The sequence below is a fragment of the Narcine bancroftii genome, chromosome 4 (genome assembly GCF_036971445.1).
Source record: "Narcine bancroftii isolate sNarBan1 chromosome 4, sNarBan1.hap1, whole genome shotgun sequence".
Taxonomy (NCBI): domain Eukaryota; kingdom Metazoa; phylum Chordata; class Chondrichthyes; order Torpediniformes; family Narcinidae; genus Narcine; species Narcine bancroftii.
Window position 1 is genome coordinate 258,461,558 of NC_091472.1, and position 17,274 is coordinate 258,478,831.

At 40.1% G+C, this 17,274-nt stretch overlaps 1 protein-coding gene and 1 non-coding gene across 10 annotated transcripts in view; one reads left to right on the top strand and one right to left on the bottom strand.

Annotated features, from left to right (window-relative positions):
- Nucleotides 1-16,878, top strand: part of LOC138761898 (contactin-associated protein-like 5) — a 1,131,905-nt gene extending 1,115,027 nt beyond the window's left edge. For 7 of the 9 annotated variants that reach the window (XM_069934827.1, XM_069934823.1, XM_069934836.1 and 4 more), the window contains 2 exons: nucleotides 13,273-13,344; nucleotides 16,396-16,878. In XM_069934827.1, the coding sequence (XP_069790928.1) occupies nucleotides 13,273-13,344; nucleotides 16,396-16,592 (269 nt within the window). In that variant the 3' untranslated portion in view covers nucleotides 16,593-16,878. The other 2 variants (XM_069934824.1, XM_069934828.1) reach the window with 2 other exon arrangements.
- LOC138762538 (U6 spliceosomal RNA) lies at nucleotides 11,341-11,446 on the bottom strand. Its single transcript, XR_011356946.1, has one exon. It is a non-coding gene; the product is annotated as a U6 spliceosomal RNA (small nuclear RNA).
- Nucleotides 16,879-17,274: the final 396 nt, after the last annotated feature.

A 17,274-nucleotide genomic window follows, 5' to 3' on the forward strand; every position in this document is an offset into this window, starting at 1 on the left:
ATACTTAGTGAGGAGTTTGAGGAGATTTGGTATGTCACCAAAGACTCCTGCAAATTTCTACAGTGTACCATGGAGAGCATTCTGACTGGCTTCATCGCTGTCTGGTATGGAGTTCTCAATGCACAGGACAGAAAAACAGTACAGAAAGGTGTGAACTTGGCCAACGCCATCATGGGCATCAGTCTTCACTATATTGATGATACCTACAAGAAGTAGTGTCTTAAAAATGCAAGGACCCTCTCCACCAGGCCATGCCCTCTTCTCATTGCTACAGGAAGGAGGTAGAGGAACCTGAAGATGCACACACAACATTATAAAAAAAGCTTCTTCCCCTCCGCCATCAAATTTCCGAATGGACAATGAACCACGGACACCACCTCACTTTTTTCTCTTCTTTTGCACTAATTATTTATTTCTAAATAACTTAGTTAAGGAAATGTAATTTATAGCGATTTTTGCACCTGTAAAGCGCAATACTGCTGCCACAAAACAACAAACATCGTGACAGATATTCATGACAGTCAACCAGGTTCTGATTCTGTAGGTTCTCTCTAGTTTGAATTTGAGGGTCTCTATCAAAGTAGTGAACTGTTTCTGAAAGGTAACAGTGAAAGCCATGATACAATCTGGTATTACCTTTTCACAATGATTCTAACTACTTTTAATGACTTTTTGTTACACACCCAACATCCAAAAGTTACAGTCTGAATTGCATTGCTCAGAGAAAGAGCCACTTACAGGGCTCCACTGAGCTTAATTTGTTCAGCAGATGAAACTAAGCCCATCTCACAAATAATATTTAGAACTAGGATTTACATCTCTAAGTAGTCTCTTCGTGATTTAATGTTTTTACCACAACTAATCATGATCCCTGCTGTTGAAAATTAATGCAAGGAAACTCCTTCCTCATTGATAGTTTATTTAAGGAGATTATAATGGTTCTCTCTCATAATTCAATTTGTTGTTTCACTCTTTAATTTTTTAATTGACATTGAATTCTTACCCTCTGATTAATTCTCGGTTTTTACCATTTATTTTCTGAACATTCTCTTCTTGATGAAGGAGGAGGTTTGTAAATTGCACTGTTTATTTGGGATGTCTTGTAATCCTTTGTCCTTGTGCTCCTCCTAATTTATGGAGTTCGGACCTGCAGGGTTAAGATTTTAATGCAACATTGTGTCCTCAGATCTTCTGAATGTTTTGGAATAATTTGCAGAAAGGACTGTGTTGATGAATTTGCTCCTTACTTGAGACAGAACGCAGCTGTCAAGAACCTGGTATAGAAAAGATAAATTTGATTTTCATTTGACAGTCACAGTGATGGATGTACTATGGAACAAGACACTTCTCATATAAAGAATTCAGTATTATTGTGTCAAATATTCCCAAAGAGTGTCAGCCAAAGAATGACTTGATGCAGAGCAGTTTTTCTTTTCTAAGCTTTGCTGTACATCACCTGGGAGTGTTCAAGGAAACATTGCAAAGGGATCTTTATTTTGTATCTTGTTCACCTTTTATTAAAGCCTTGGTTGTTATAACTTGAACACTTGACATTTTCTGATTTTCTTAGGTCTCATTTTCCATCAGATGATTTGTTCAATGCTCTGGCACAACAATTTGAATTAATAATGCATCTTTAACATAATAAGGGAGCAGAGTACTGTAATATTTTCCAGATTCATTCTTTTTGATGATTGAAGGGTAAAAGAGTTTAAGAGATACGCAAGAGTAAAAACTTGAAAGGATATGAACATGAGATAATATTTTTATCTGAATTCTGAAGTTTTGTATGAAGGATCATAAATGACAGAATTTAGACTGCAAGCTTGTTTTACATCCAACTCTTCCAACTTGATTTCCAGATAAATCGATCTATCAGTACTACTAAAGAACAAATAATATAAATGAAGAAATAAGTTCCAATATTCTGGGAATACAGATAACACAGATAAGGGAATCACTGCTCTCTGGAGCAAGACTAGCTGCGGAATGAAGGAAGTCATAATGGAGAAGAACAGAGTGTTTTCTCAAGATGGTGTATAATAGGATATTCGCTACCCTTTAAATAAAACATCCCTTCTGCAAGTATGAAGTAAGGAATATCAGACACTGGGGAGGTATTGTAAGTGAGAGAACATCGGAGGCTTCTTTGAGCTCAACATCTGACAAAATTCCATCTTCATCAGTTAAAGGAACAGGACGATAATGCTGAATCAGAAAGAAGATGGGTTTTTTTATGCAGTCACATTTCAGGTTGTCCCGAAAATTATTGTAGTCCCTGGATGGCACTGTTGTGCAGCAGTTAGTACAGTTACTGCACAGCTCCAGCGACCTAGGTTGGATGCAGACTTCTGCTGCTGTCTGCATGGAGTTTGCACATCATCGCTGTGAGCACTCAGTTTCCCTTGGGCCTTTCAATTTCCTCCCACATCTCTGCACTTGAGTACTGTCTGCAGTTTTGGTCACTACATTGCAGGAAAGATATCACTGGAGATGGTGCAGAAATAATTCACAAAAATGTTGCAGGAATTGATAGGCTTAGGTTGAAAGGAGAGGATGGGACTTTTCTCCTTGATGTGCAGGGGGATAAGGGAAGGCATTATAGAGGTTTATAAAATCACAAAAGGTAAATTTTCATTGTCTTTTTCCCAGGGTAGGGGGGGTTAACGTGAAAGGGGGAAAAAATTAAAAAGATCCTGAAGGGATGGAGGATAGCAGCTATATGGAATGAACTGCCAGAGGAAGTGGGTAAAATTGCAAAGGCCAACAGACATTTAGATAGGTACATGGAAAAGAAAAGTGAAGGAAATGAGCTAAATGCAGGCAAATGTGATTAGCTTGGTCAGCATGGACAAGTTTAGGGGAAGGGCTTGTTTCAGTGCTGTAGACCTCTATGACTCCATGAGACTAAGTGCTGATGGTTTAATTGCCAACTGTGGATGGTTGTTTGTACAGGTGGATGGCAAAATACCTTTAATTGGAGAGCAAATGGACATCTGCTACAGGTAAATAATAGAACTTAGAACATTGCAACACAGTATGGGCCATTCTGCCTATGATGTTGTATCAACCTACGTAAACCTATTCCACAACAATGGAATCCTTCAGTCGATCAAACCCATAATCTTATATTTTTTCTAACATCCTTTATGACAATAAATAAGTGGGGACATTATCCAGTGTGGTCCATTAATGACTCCACATCTGCAGTCATGTGGTTACCTGCCCTCTGAATCATGCCACATTCTTCTGAGACATGACAGAGTAGATACAGAGATGCTTCCCCTGGGTGAGCTACCACAAACCAAGGTCAGTTTCAAAATAAGATTTTGGCTGAAGAGTACTGGATTTCTTTGCCCAGAGCAAAGTGAAGACATTCACTCTCTGAGTATATTTACGATGGAGAGAGTATGAACTCCATACGGACATTGCCAGTGGTCAGGATTGAGCCAGAGTCATGGGAGTTGAAGCAGTAGCACCACCTTGCCACGCAGAAAGACATGGGTAGCTTATTAACCCTTTGGACTCTATGTCCCAGTTTTCAGGGACCACCAACAAGTATATACACTCAATGTTCCTGTTTCCCGGGACTAGTTTTATACCCAACCACCAGCTGGTTCGTTCTGGTGTTTGCACTGTAGTTTACCCATGGACCCAGTCCAGAGTATATATATTATGAAAGGTTAAATATGGCCAGAATCTAAAGGGTTAAGAAACCCAAAGCTGTGTTTCCTGCATTAAAACAACTACACTTCCACAGTATTTCATAGTGTCAGCGAGTTTTACAGCACAGAAGTTGGCCCTTTGTGTCCCCACATATACAGTTTGAAGAAGCGGAAGGATGGGCCAGTAAGTTTGCGGATTATATGAAGGTTGGAGGAGTTGTGGAGAGCATTGAGGATTGTCGTAGGATTCAAAAGGATATAGATTGATTGCAGAATTGGATGGAAAAATAGCAGGTGGAGTTTAAGCTGGAGAAGTGTGAGGTGATGCATTTTAGAAGGTAAAACCAGAAGGCTGAGTACAGATTTAATGGTCAGATGCGTAACACTGTGGAAGAACAGAGGGTCCTTGGGGTCCAAAGCCATACATTCCTCAAGGTTGATGTACAGGTTGATAGGAGAATTAAGAAGGAAGATGGGATGCTGGACTTGATAAGTCGGGAGATTGAATTTAGGAGTCCAGAGGTCATGTTGTAATTCTACATGTCTCTTGTGAGACCACACTTGGAATATTGTGTTCAGTTCTGGTCACCTCATTATAGGAAGCTTTGGAGAGGGTATAGAGGAGAATTGCCAGGATGTTACACAGCTTGGAAAATAATTCTTATGACACAAGGTTATCAGAGCTATAACTTTTCTCTCTGGAGCAAAGAAGGATGAGAGATGACTTATTAGAGATCTACAAAATTCTGAGAGGCATATATAAGGGAGTAGCAAACACCAGAGGACATCTGTACAAGGTGAAGGGAGGAAGGTTTAGGAGAGACAGAGTGAAGTTTTTTACACAGAGGTTTATGGGTGCCTGGAATGTCTTGCCAGAGGTGTTGATGGAGGCCAAAATATTTGCGGCATTGATGCCACTTTAGTTGCCCAGCTCTCCAGCGCATGACGTCCTGTTTTGCGTAAACTGCCAAAATGTTTGGCCTGGAAGTCAGCCTGAAGAAAACTGAGGTCCTCCATCAGCCAGCTCCCCACCATGACTACCAGCCACACCCCCCACCACATCTCCATCGGGCACACTGAACTCAAAACGGTCAACCAGTTTACCTACCTCGGCTGCACCATTTCATCTGATGCAAGGATTGACAAAGAGATAGACAACAGACTCGCCAAGGCAAATAGCGGCTTTGGAAGACTGCATAAAAGAGTCTGGAAAAACAACCACCTGAAGAAACACACAAAGATCAGCGTGTACAGAGCCATTGTCATACCCACACTCCTGTTCGGCTCTGAATCATGAGTCCTCTACCGGCATCACCTACAGCTCCTAGAACGCTTCCATCAGCGCTGTCTCCGCTCCATCCTCAACATTAATTGGAATGACTTCATCACCAACATCGAAGTACTCGAGCTAGCAGAGTCCGCAAGCATCAAATCCATGCTGCTGAAGACCCAACTGCGCTGGGTGGGTCACGTCTCCAGAATTGAGGACCATCGCCTTCCCAAGATCGTGTTCTATGGCGAGCTCTCCACTGGCCACCGAGACAGAGGTGCACCAAAGAAGAGGTACAAGGACTGCCTAAAGAAATCTCTTGGTGCCTACCACATTGACCACCACCAGTGGGCTGATATCACCTCCAACCGTGCATCTTGGCGCCTCACAGTTCGGCGCCAGCAACCTCCTTTGAAGAAGACTGCAGAGCCCACCTCACTGATAAAAGACAAAGGAGGAAAAACTCAACACCCAACCCCAACCAACCAATTTTCCCTTGCAACCGCAGCAACCGTGCCTGCCTGTCCCGCATCGGACTTGTCCGTCACCAACGAGCCTGCAGCAGACGTGGACATACCCCTCCATAAATCTTCGTCCACGAAGCCAAGCCAAAGAAAAAAAGAGGTACATGGATGAAAGAAAATTAGAGGGTTATGGGGTAGGAAGGGATTTTTTTTTTGGTAGGAATATATAGGGTGGCACAACATCAAGGGCTGAAGGGCCTGTACTGTGCTGTAGTGTTCTATGTTATACATTCTATGCCAATCTACGCCAGTCCCATCTGCATTAAGACTGTATCCGTTCATGCCCTCTGAAGTGTCTGTCTAAATGCATGGATGAACCAAAGATGTGGGTGAAGGTAAAGAAAGTTAACATAGAAATTATTTTATTGGCATAGTTGCTGAGCTTCTTCTGCAGAAATAGCACCATGTACCAATCTACAATATCCATGAAATACTTTTCATTCCCTTCAATGGACTGAATTTCAAAGGTAGAACAAAGTATGGCACTCAGCAGCATAGCTGGCCATAAAGGAAACCTGCAAAGTTGTTGAATTTCCTTCCCTGCTGTTTCTCTGCCACACTCTCGTCTACCTCATTGTAACTCAAATGATTAAGGGGACACAGACCATGCTGGCAGCTCTCCACCATTCTCAGCATTTGTTACATTCAGATACCAGTCTTGACAAAGAAAAATAAGCCACTTGATTGTCGAAATCAATCTCAGTGCAGCATTTCCTTGAAAATATGAAGCATAAAAGCAGAAAATAAATTGGTATTGTTCATAGAAATATCGACGAAAGGTTGAAATGAAGGCCATTAGAGTTTTGAACAACAGAAACACTAATATTATATCCTTATTTCTAAAGCCATTTCAATAAAAACATTCTGAAAGCAATTTGTACTCCATTGTTTGCAATGAACACATGATTATTGAACTGATTTCAACAAAATGAAATTTGGAAAAAGGATTTGTCTCACTTAGCATATTTAGCTTATAGAGAACGAGGAAAATTACTACCTTGTGATTTTTAACAAAATGGTTTCCACGGAAATTTATTTATATTTATATGTGAAAGAGGAGGAGTGGTGATTTAATAGAGGTCTACAAGATTCTGAGAGGCAGGCAGCCAGCACCTTTATCCCAGGGCAGGAATAGCAAACACCAGAGGAGATCTGTATAAAGTGAAGAGAGGAAAGTTTTGGGGAGACATGGACAGGGGTGGCTAAAACATTAGGGATGCTTAAAAGGCTCTTTGGCACATGAAAGAAAGAAAATTAGAGGGTTTTGAGCGAGGGAGGAAGGCTTTAGTTTTTTTTTGGTAGGAATATGTAGGTTGTCACAACATCGAGGACTGAAGTGCCTGAACAGAGCCGTAACGTTCTATGTTCAATATGTATATATGAACTGCCTCCGTATAGTTTGTCTTTTGAACTCCTGTGCCTGATGTTGCTCCTACCCACCCCAGTCTGTAAAAAAAGCCACCTGACCTGAAATATTTGTGATGTTTTTTTTATTACAATAAAGAAACTTGGGTCCTTTTTAAACAACTAGATTTATTAACTAAAGCAAACAGCAATAAGACAGAACACACACAGACCAGACCTCACGTGGAGGCATCCATCTTGAATCTACCCAAGATGCAACATTCCCCAGATGCAACACATTCCATCTCCATTCCATTCCATCCCCATCTGGTGGCAGCACTACATCACTACAATATTGACTATTCATTTCTCCCCCGGATGCTGCCTGCTCCACTGAGTCCCCCACAACTCTATTTGCTCCAGAAAAATAATTTCATTGGCTTTAATCCTCTTTAAGACTTCCTGAGAACATGAAAGAAACAAATAAATGCAATAAAATTTCAAGATATTCAATCAAAGTTCTTCAGATTTTGGGTAAATGTGGATTATAAATCAATGGTGTTTTACATAAATAGTGTAATTTAAAAAATATTATTTGCATGTTACAATTGCCTTACAATGTAACACAAACTACTAATACAAATATAATTAATCTGTATAATTCTTTTTATATTTGATTATTGAATTAATTAACATTCTGAAGTCTATTTGGAAGATGCTTGATCCATCCAGTTTTTACTTTAAGTAGGTTTGTAATGGATATTTGGACAGAAGACTTTTTATTGTTCTTCGTGGTTTAATCAGACAGATTGGACACACAGGCAATTCAGCACTTTGAACTCACTTCACCCCTCGATTCAATGAGAGCTGATCAATATTTCATCTCTATTTACTGCCTTTGAGAAAAAAACTTCCTAAACTCCTGTGTTCTACCCTTATACGACTCCATGTTTCCTTCTCTTATGGGTGTCTTTTATGAGGCAGGAGAACACCTAGAAATCCAAGTATACGACATCCACCAGATCCTTCCTTGTAGAGAGCTTCAAGCATTTTCACAACTCAGGACGTCAAGCCAACTGGTCTGTAGTTTCCTATCTTTTGCCTATAACTTTTTCAGAGTCAAAATTTATTGTCTTGAACATGTCATGAAATGTATTGTTTTTCGGCTGCAAAATATTTACAAATTATAAATTACATTTAAAGATAAATAAATTAGTGCAAAGGAAGAGAAAGTGAGGTTGAAGCTGTCCTTGCATAACTGGACATTCATCTTCAAGCTCCTTTGTCATCTTCCTGATGGCAGTGGTTGGGTGGTGAGGATCCTTGAGGATAGAGGCAACGTTCTTAAGAAACCGCCACTTGTAGGTGTCCTCGATGGAGTGAAGACTGATGCCCATGATGGCACTGTTCTCTTGTCCTGAATATTGGCATCTCCATACCAGATAGTGATGCAACCAGCCAGAATGCTCTCCACAGTACAGCTGTAGAAATTTGCAAGAGTCATTTGTGACATACCAAATTTCTTCAAACTCCTCATAAAGCATAGCTGCTGGTTAGCCTTCTTCATGATTGCATTAATGTGGAGGCCCCAGGACAGATCTTCAGAGATGTCGACACCCAGAAATTTGAAGTTCTTAACCCTTTCCACTGCTGATCTCATTTTTAAACCGTAGCGTGACATTTGCTGGGACCTGCACAGAGTCCATAGAATATTTGTAGATTATCACAAATTCCCCTGCTATAACTTCTGCCATTTTTTTCAATGTAATGCAGTCCATCAGGACAAGGAAAGTATCAGCCTTTAGACCCACTAGTTTGCACAGCATGAGCTCTTTATGGATAGTTATTGTATTGAGGTTCTCACCTTCTATTTCATTCGTACCAGGTCGAGGGAACGTTATCTCATTTTTAATGCTGTAATGGCGTTAATGGCAACAAATAAATTTATACTTGATACCATCTTTATTTCGCACTGTGAAGACTGTCGTAAAATAGTTGATCAGGCCTGGACCATTTCCACATTAACCAATATTAATCCCCTATTCTCATCTTCAAAGGGACCTATGTTCACTTTGGCCTCCCTTTCTGCACTACATAATTATAAAATCTTTGACTACCTCTTTTATATCTTGTGCTAGTTTATCTTCATAATTTTTCCTTCCCTTCTTTACTGAACTATATACCTATAGAACTATTGGGGTGGTACAATAGGCTTAGCTGTTAGTGCAATGCTGTTACAATGCCATCAACTGGGTTTGAATCCGGCACTGTCTGTAAGGAGTTTGTACATTCTAACCCGTTTCTCTGTGTGTTTCCTCTGGATCCTCCAGTTTCCTCCCACTTTTCAAAACATATGGGGGTTTTAGGTTAATTGGGTGTAATTGGACAGCACAGGCTGATGGGTCGAAAGGGCCTGTTACTGTGCTGTATGTACATCTGTAGAATACTATAGCCAAAGGGCCCATCTAGTCCATGCCAATCTATGAGTCTGCCTCATCATCTTGACCTGCATCCAGGCCATAGCCCTCCATACCCACCCCATCCATGTACCTATCCAAATTTTTCTCAAATGTCAGTGGAAAAAGCCTACTTTTTAAAGTGTTCCCAATCTTCCAGTTCATCACTGCTCCTGGCAACTTCATATGCATGTTCTTTTAGTTGACGCCTTGCCTTATTTCCCTAGCTTTCCAAGGCTGACTGTCCTCACCCTTATTGTCCTTGTTTTAAACTGGAGTGCACTGTGAGTTGAACACTGTGCAAAATCTCTGAAAGTCTCTGTTCTTTAATTGCCCCTGTGTTTCATACCCTGTGTTCCTAGTCTACACTTGGCAAATCCTTCCACATCCCATTGTAATCTCCCTTGTTTCTTCATAATATACTGGCATTAAATTGAATTATAGCATGCTCTATTTTAATGTCTATGAGCCTGCACAGCCAAGTACACCCATGTGACCAAATAACCTATTAACTCCCTACATTGGAATGTGGGAGGAAACTCACATGGGGAGGATGTACTAACGCCTCACAGACAGTGCCAGATTCAAACTCAGATTGCTGGCACTGAAATATTGTTGTCCTAACCATAATGATAACAATACTTCTTGTGCAAGATATTTAATCATTCTATGATCACCTTTCTGCAATGATCGCTAACTACAAGACCATTAATTGTACCTGTCTCATTGCACAGGGAAGGGGATTTAAACACAGGAATAAAGAAGTCTTTGTGCATTTGGTGTGAAACAAGAAAATCTTCAGGTGCTGTGATTGTAGTTAATACACAAATATGCTGGAGAAACTCAGCAGGTCCCGCAGGGTCCGTAGAAAGTAAAGATATATGACCAACATTTCGGGCATGATCCCTTATGTTTTATGCAATTGGTTCAATGCTGTCATGGCAGGAGGAGATGATGATTTGGATGGAATGTTTCAGCTATTAGGAAATAATGACCCAAGTCCAGTGAGTCACCTCGTTGCATACTCATTCAATTTCAATCTCAAATAATTTATATGCATTGGATTCTATGCAGTACGAGGTGACTGGATTAATTCCCGGGATGAGGGGGTTGTCCACTGAAGGGAAATTGAGTAAATATGTTCTATACTCTGTGGACTTTATAGGACAGGGAGGTGATCAGTGAGAAAGAACTACAAGTTGGACACTTCTTCCTGTATTTCGAGAACTAGTGTGTCAGAGTGTGTAATTGTGAGGATCAGTCGTGTAGGACTGAGATGTGGGGAAATATTTATCTGCAGTAAGTTGAACATGGTGAGGTGGCTGTACATTCCTCATCCTTGAGCAGATTAAATGCTTGGTTTGATTCAAGATTCAAGATGAAACAGGTGTAATATTACACAAAATTGCATTTAGGCTGCCATAAGGCAGATTTTTTTTTGCCAACAGCAGAAATTGCCCAACGCCCAGTACCACATTAAATTAGCAGCAATAGTAGCATATGCTATGGGGCCCTGCATTTTCAAGACCCCCACATTAAATGCTCGCAAGCTATCAATTCTGATCGGAGCTTTCATTGACAGATTTGAAACATGATTATTTGTGTGTGTGTGTGTGTGTGTGTGTGTGTGTGTGTGTGTGTGTGTGTGTGTGTGTGTGTGTGTGTGTGTGTGTGTGTGTGTTTTTATTTATATATATATATATTTATATTTATATTTATATATATATATATATATATACACCACCTTTTATGTTACATTTTAAGGAAGGTGGAGGGCCCAGGGCATGATTTGAAATGTCAAAAAACACAACTGTTTCATTATTCCAACATTGCTCAATAACAATACCTTTGCAGAGGCAAATCGTCACTGACTGACTAGGGGCAGGGAATTCCAAGCAGAACCAGCTGACATGCAGCCTTTTCACATCAGAATGGGATGGAGCCAGTGATAGGGACACATCTTTCCATCCCCCACAAAAAACCAGGTGATCTAAAAGATCAGCATGAGGTGATCGAATCTGGTCTGAACTAAGAACAAATTCTTCGGCACTTCTGTTTTTATTTTTTTTTTAATTTTTTTTAAAAATATGGAATACTTCACGAATTTGCGTGTCATCCTTGCGCAAGGGCCTTGCTAATCTTCTCTGTATGTTCCAATTTTAGTATATGTACTGCTGAAGCAAGCACCTATTTTTATTTTGTGACACTTTTTGCCTGCTTTCTTTTGAAAGAGGCAATATTTCATCAAAAAGCTAAATGCCATTTTTTATTCATAGATGATTATGCAAATAACAATACATCCAATTAAATATTGATAAACAGCACAACGGTTCTTGTTAAAAAGTAGGATAATAAAGGCAAACTAAAACAATTGTTATTTGCAACAAAGCTGAGAAAGTGATCCTGCCCATAATGTGAGTATGAATGTTTAACAGACTCTCTGAAGACCTCATTTCTTGGTAACCTCCAATCTTAAATTTTATGATAAATATAGTTTATTCTCTTGACATCTCCAGTCCTTGTTTTTCTATCTTCTTTCTTTTCATTTTTCTTTTTCTGAGGGTCTGGGGAGGGGGAGTGGGGAAGGGTGGTATAATCTTTGACAGTTATTGATTGAATGAAGTGTATTTATTTTCTTTTTAAAATATTTTTATTGAGTTTAACATAATTATCCATATACAAAATATTAAAATCCAAGACAAAATAATAATGTAAACATTCCATCCCTCAATATTAATTGTGATTATCTGTTAAAGTAGTTATACATATACAGTTTTGGCTTAAAATTTATAAATAAAATATTTTTTAAAAGCGAACCCCGCTCCACACCTATCCTAAAGACAAAACCGGCGACATGCCAGGAAGACCCAGTCGCAGCAAGCTGCCGGAAGGCAACATTATCACTGGTAGATTAGAAGAAGCACGACGATAACTCTGTTGAAAATTATGCAGTGACTGTGGAGATGCAGTTCCACTAGAAATTAATGGGTGGATGATAATGTTGTGTTCAGGAAACAAAATCTTCCAGGTCATGTAGTTAGTAGTTGTGAGTAAGGGTTAGCGTCTCTTTACGAATCCTGATGTTCACCACAAAAGGAAGGAATGGCAGCAAACAAAGGGAGATTAATCTGTAGCTGGATTGTCTTTTCGTGAGAAGTTTACTCTTATGGCTTTTATGTTAATTAAGCAAAAGCCAGTAAGATCAATCTATTTGCCTAATAAATCCTGGCCACTATGCAATTGTGGACATTTCTGGATTAAATTGCAGCCTCATGAATATGTTGATCTTGTTGTGTGTTAAAAGGGTTGCTGTAGCAAACTTTCTCCAGGTAGCCCTTCTAGAGCCACCCTAAAAGTTACGCAATTCTGAAAGGCAAAGCAATTTATCTGCCTGCTGTCTGATAAATGTAAAGCCCACCCCCTCACTCTTCCATTCAGAAAAAAAAAAACAATAGCACATTGTTTATTATGCCGCTGTGTTTAGAATAGACCACAGCAGACTTTTCTCGAGTCGGACCTATTTCCTCAAGTCACTCATGTAAGTTTTTATCCATTCATAAAATGCGGGAGCCTGCATTTGCAATGATATATCACTTTGAGTTCATCTCTCTCCTCTGAATTTAGCTTTTCTTGGCATTTGGTGTCCTACTTGCCTCTTTAATTTTCTCTTTTAAACCACTAAATGTTTTAACATTTATCTGTATTTTTTTTTTAAATTTAGGGCCCCTTTAGGCCCCGCACTAGCTTAATCTGGCCCTGCCGGAACCCATTACAGTCAGAGAAAGAGAAGCAAAAGAGAGACCTCCCACTGTCACTAAGTGTCCGTGCATTCGCCTCCAGCGCTCCCTTTGCCTCCAACTGCACAGACTTCAGACCAAACCACAGAGGTTTTTGGACACAAAGGAGATAGGAGCTGAATGGAAAAGTGATGATGCATTGATCAGCCCATAATGCAGCTGGTTGGCAGAGAGGGTCAACTCCTTCTTTTAGCTCTTGTGGCTTTTATGTTGCAGACCACACCGGGACAATTGAGGAGGGCAAGTTGCTAACGAACGTAATCAGGAGTGACTCTGCAGTCATTGGAGGTAAGGTTAAATAAGGCTGTGCTGATCTCGATAAATGGCACCTTCAGACTTTCAAGCTATATTGGTCTGCAGGCTGAGTCATTGATCCAGGAATTCACAGATCTATCTTGATGATCAATGGAGAGAATTTATGTCTTTCCACATCCATTGTGAATTAATTAAATTCTCAGATTTAAGAAAAAAAGCTTTCAACAGTAATAAATAATTTTGAAACCTATTTCATTCACTAATATCTTTTAGGGAAGGCCCTCGATGTTGTGTTGACCCATATATTCCTTTAAAAAGTACTAAAGTACTAAACCCTCCTGACCCCATAACCCTCTATTTTTCTTCTATCCATGTGCCTGCCTAAGAGTCCCTTAAATGTCCCTAATGTTTCAGCCTCCACCACCATCCATGATAAGCCATTCCAGGCACCCACAATGCTGTGGGTAAAAAAAACTTACCCCTGATATCTCCCCTAAACTTCCCTCCCTTAACTTTGTACATATGTGTCTGGTGTTTGCAATTCCTGTCCTGGGAAACAGGTGCAGGCTGTCCACTCTATCTATGCCTCTCATAATCTTGTAGACCTCTATCAAGTCTCCTCTCATCCTTCTATACGCAAAAGACAAAAGTCCCAGCTCTGCTAACCTTGCCTCTTAAAACTTGTTTACCAATCTAGGTAACATCCTGGTAAATCTCTATAATGACTGAATGCATTAATTGTGGTCTCACCAGAAATTTGTAGAGTTGCAAGATTACCTCTCTACTCCTGAATTCAATCCCCATATGAAGCCCAGCATTCCTTAGGCCTTCTTAATTATCCTATCAACCTGTGCTGTAACCTTGAGGGATGGATGGATTTGACCCCCAAGGTCCCTCTGTTCATTCACACTCTTAAGTAATCCTGTATTCAGCCTTCTAGTTTGTCCTTCCAAAAAGCATAATTTCATACTTATCCCAATTCAACTCCATCTACCACTATTCTGCCAACTCTGCATCCTGTCCATATCTTCTTGTAATCTTCAACAATCTGATATCTTTGCAGTCTGGCATACCTCCAGATTCATAATTAAATATTTATTTTTTTAAATGTGATTTAATTTGGACATCTAGCACAATAACAGGCCATTTCAGCCCACTAGCCCATGCCATTCAAATCCCTCAATTAACCCACAAACCCAGTATATTTTAAAGGGTGGGAGGAAACTGGAGTTCCCGGAGGAATCCCACACAGACACATGGAAAATGTACAAACCGCTAACATACAGTGCTGGATTCAATCCCGGCACTGTAATTACGTTGCACTAACTGCTGTGCTAATATACTGGCCCTCGGGTTAAAGGCAGGTATAACATGTTGGAATGCTGGAGATATCAGTGGGTCATGAAGAATCTATGGAGGCAGATGTATGGTCAGCATTTTGGGTTGAGCCCTTGTTCCAGAACAGGTCAGCCAGCCTTCTGCCTCCGCAGTTGCTGTTCAATCTTTTGAGTTCAGTCAGTATGAAGGAAAATGGAGATGGACAATTGCCAGTGTCACCAAAATCCTGTGAATGAATTAAGTTTAAGGCCAACCAAGGCATGTACTTCAGCAAAGATCAAAGTGGCTTAGCTGATAGAAATTAGAATTGGTTCACCCTAAGTTTAATTAGAAGTTGCCCAGTAAGTGTGAATCATTAAATTTTGGAGAAATAGTATATGAACACCAATATATAAGAGATAAAATCTTTATCCAAGCATTTGATCATCTCAATGTAATATTTTTGCATTGACCCTTCACCAGTTACATTTTATCTACCCCAAACCATTTAAGATGGATTTGGAAGATTAGTTGAAGGATGAGCTCATCATTAAGGAATCATTTGTGATCTTACTGAAGTAAGATTGGCTGGGGCTGAATGGCCTACTGATTTTCCCATTGGCTCTAGTATTATGTCTCAGTTGTGAGCAGTTAGTCATCCCTCAGCCATTTCACACAATCCCTTAATCACCTCCCCAGCTGCCCTGATTTCTTGCATAACCTCATCCAGCTATCTTCATTCCTCAATCCCCATGCCAATCTGTTTCTTTCTCCCTGTCTCCCTCAGTCTCCTGCACCCCCCACCCCTCCTCCACCCATCTTCTCCATTATCACTCACAACTGTCTTAATATTTCCATATGTCTGCCTGAGCTCTTCTTGATAAGGCTTCGTTTCTCATGAGCTGTGCCCATTACTCTCCAGCTGACCTTATGTAGATGGTGTGCATCAACTCCCAATGCAACAGAAGGTATCCTGGGGAGGAAATCTGAAATAAAAGACAGAAGATGCTGCAAACCCTCATCTGTGGAATGAGAAGCAGTGTGGTGCAAGGATGCAACATGTAGAGCTGCTGTCTCACAGCTCCAATGATCCAAATTTAACACAAATGTTTGTGCTTTGTGCGTTTGCATGTATATTCCTGACTGTGTGGTTTTCCTTCAGGTCTCTGGTTTCCTCCCACATCCCAAAGTTTGAGTGGCCACCATAAATTTCCCCTAGTGTGCAGGTGAGTGATAGATTGAGGGGGAGTTGATGAGAACGGGGAGAATTTTAAAAAAATGGGATTAATGAAGGATTAGAGTAAACTTAGACCTATAGCATTGTAAGAGCCTGTGCCCCCAAATATACCAATTAACCTGCATCCCCCATATGGTTTAGGCAGATGAGAGGAAACCAGAGCACTTGGAGGAAACCCATGCAGATACTGGGACAATGAACAAGCTCCTTTCAGTCAGTGCCAGATTTGAGCCCAGGTCGCTGGTGGTGTAATGGCATTGCGATAACCGCTATGCTAACAGGGTCACTGTAAATGGGTGGTGTGAACTCACTGTTTCTGTATTCTATCTCTCACTGACTCTTTAACTCTTTCTTCTTGAAAAATTGCTGTTCTCCTGTTCACAATACTCTCTCAGGGCCATGAGTTAGAGAGAATTGTAAAGGACATAAAGTTTCAGTTGAATTGCAAATTTTTTTTTTTAATGCCCAAGGTATATAGTTTCTGTTGTGTTGGTCTTTGCTAATACTTTTTCTCCTTGCAAAATTCACAGGTGTGATCGCGGTGGTGATCTTTGTCATCCTCTCCATTGTGGCTGTTATGGGGCGTTTGTTGTACAAGCACAAAGGCACATACCACACTAACGAAACAAAAAGAGCAGAATATGCTGAGCCTACAGACACCACGCTGAAGAACAATCCCAATTACCAGGATACTCTGAGTGAAGACAAGAAAGAGTATTTCATCTGACAGCAATACAGACCCTCCTCATTATAACAACAGATTTATAGCAGTCAAGATATGCTGTTTGTTCCAGACTCATGTGAACTAAATGGCCAAATGACAGTCAGAGTTTGCCGAACATGACAAACGGTTTAAACTTTTGTACCCCTTGAAAGGACAGGAGTCTAACCTATTATTTGCTGCGATCTTCAGGTCAGTTCAGGAGAATAGAAAGAAAAGATTTGAAAAGTTTCTGTGAGAACAGCAGAGAAAATATAATTATCATTATATTAACATACTGCATGAAAAATAAGCTACTATAATTGTTTTATTTTCCATTTGGCTCCATTTGCCTTTTCCCCTTCTATGGTCTTTTACACAATACTGATCATACATAACTCAGTCTAAAGTTCCCAGAAACTCTTCTGCCCCTTTATAACATTGATATTTATTCAGATAGCACCTTGGGCATAGAAAAGTAAAGTATTTAACAGAGTGTCACCATATGAGGTTTGATATGCTGCTACTTATTAGGGGAAAAATTAGCAGAATGTTAAATTTGTCTGTAAGGAGGCAGAGAGGTTTACAGAGGGAATTCCAGAGTTGAGGTGCATAAGGTGAAGCTGTGACTACATTGGGTGAAGGGATTAATATCAGGAATGTATGAAAGGGCAGAATTGGAAGTGTGCAGAAATCTCAACGTTTTACA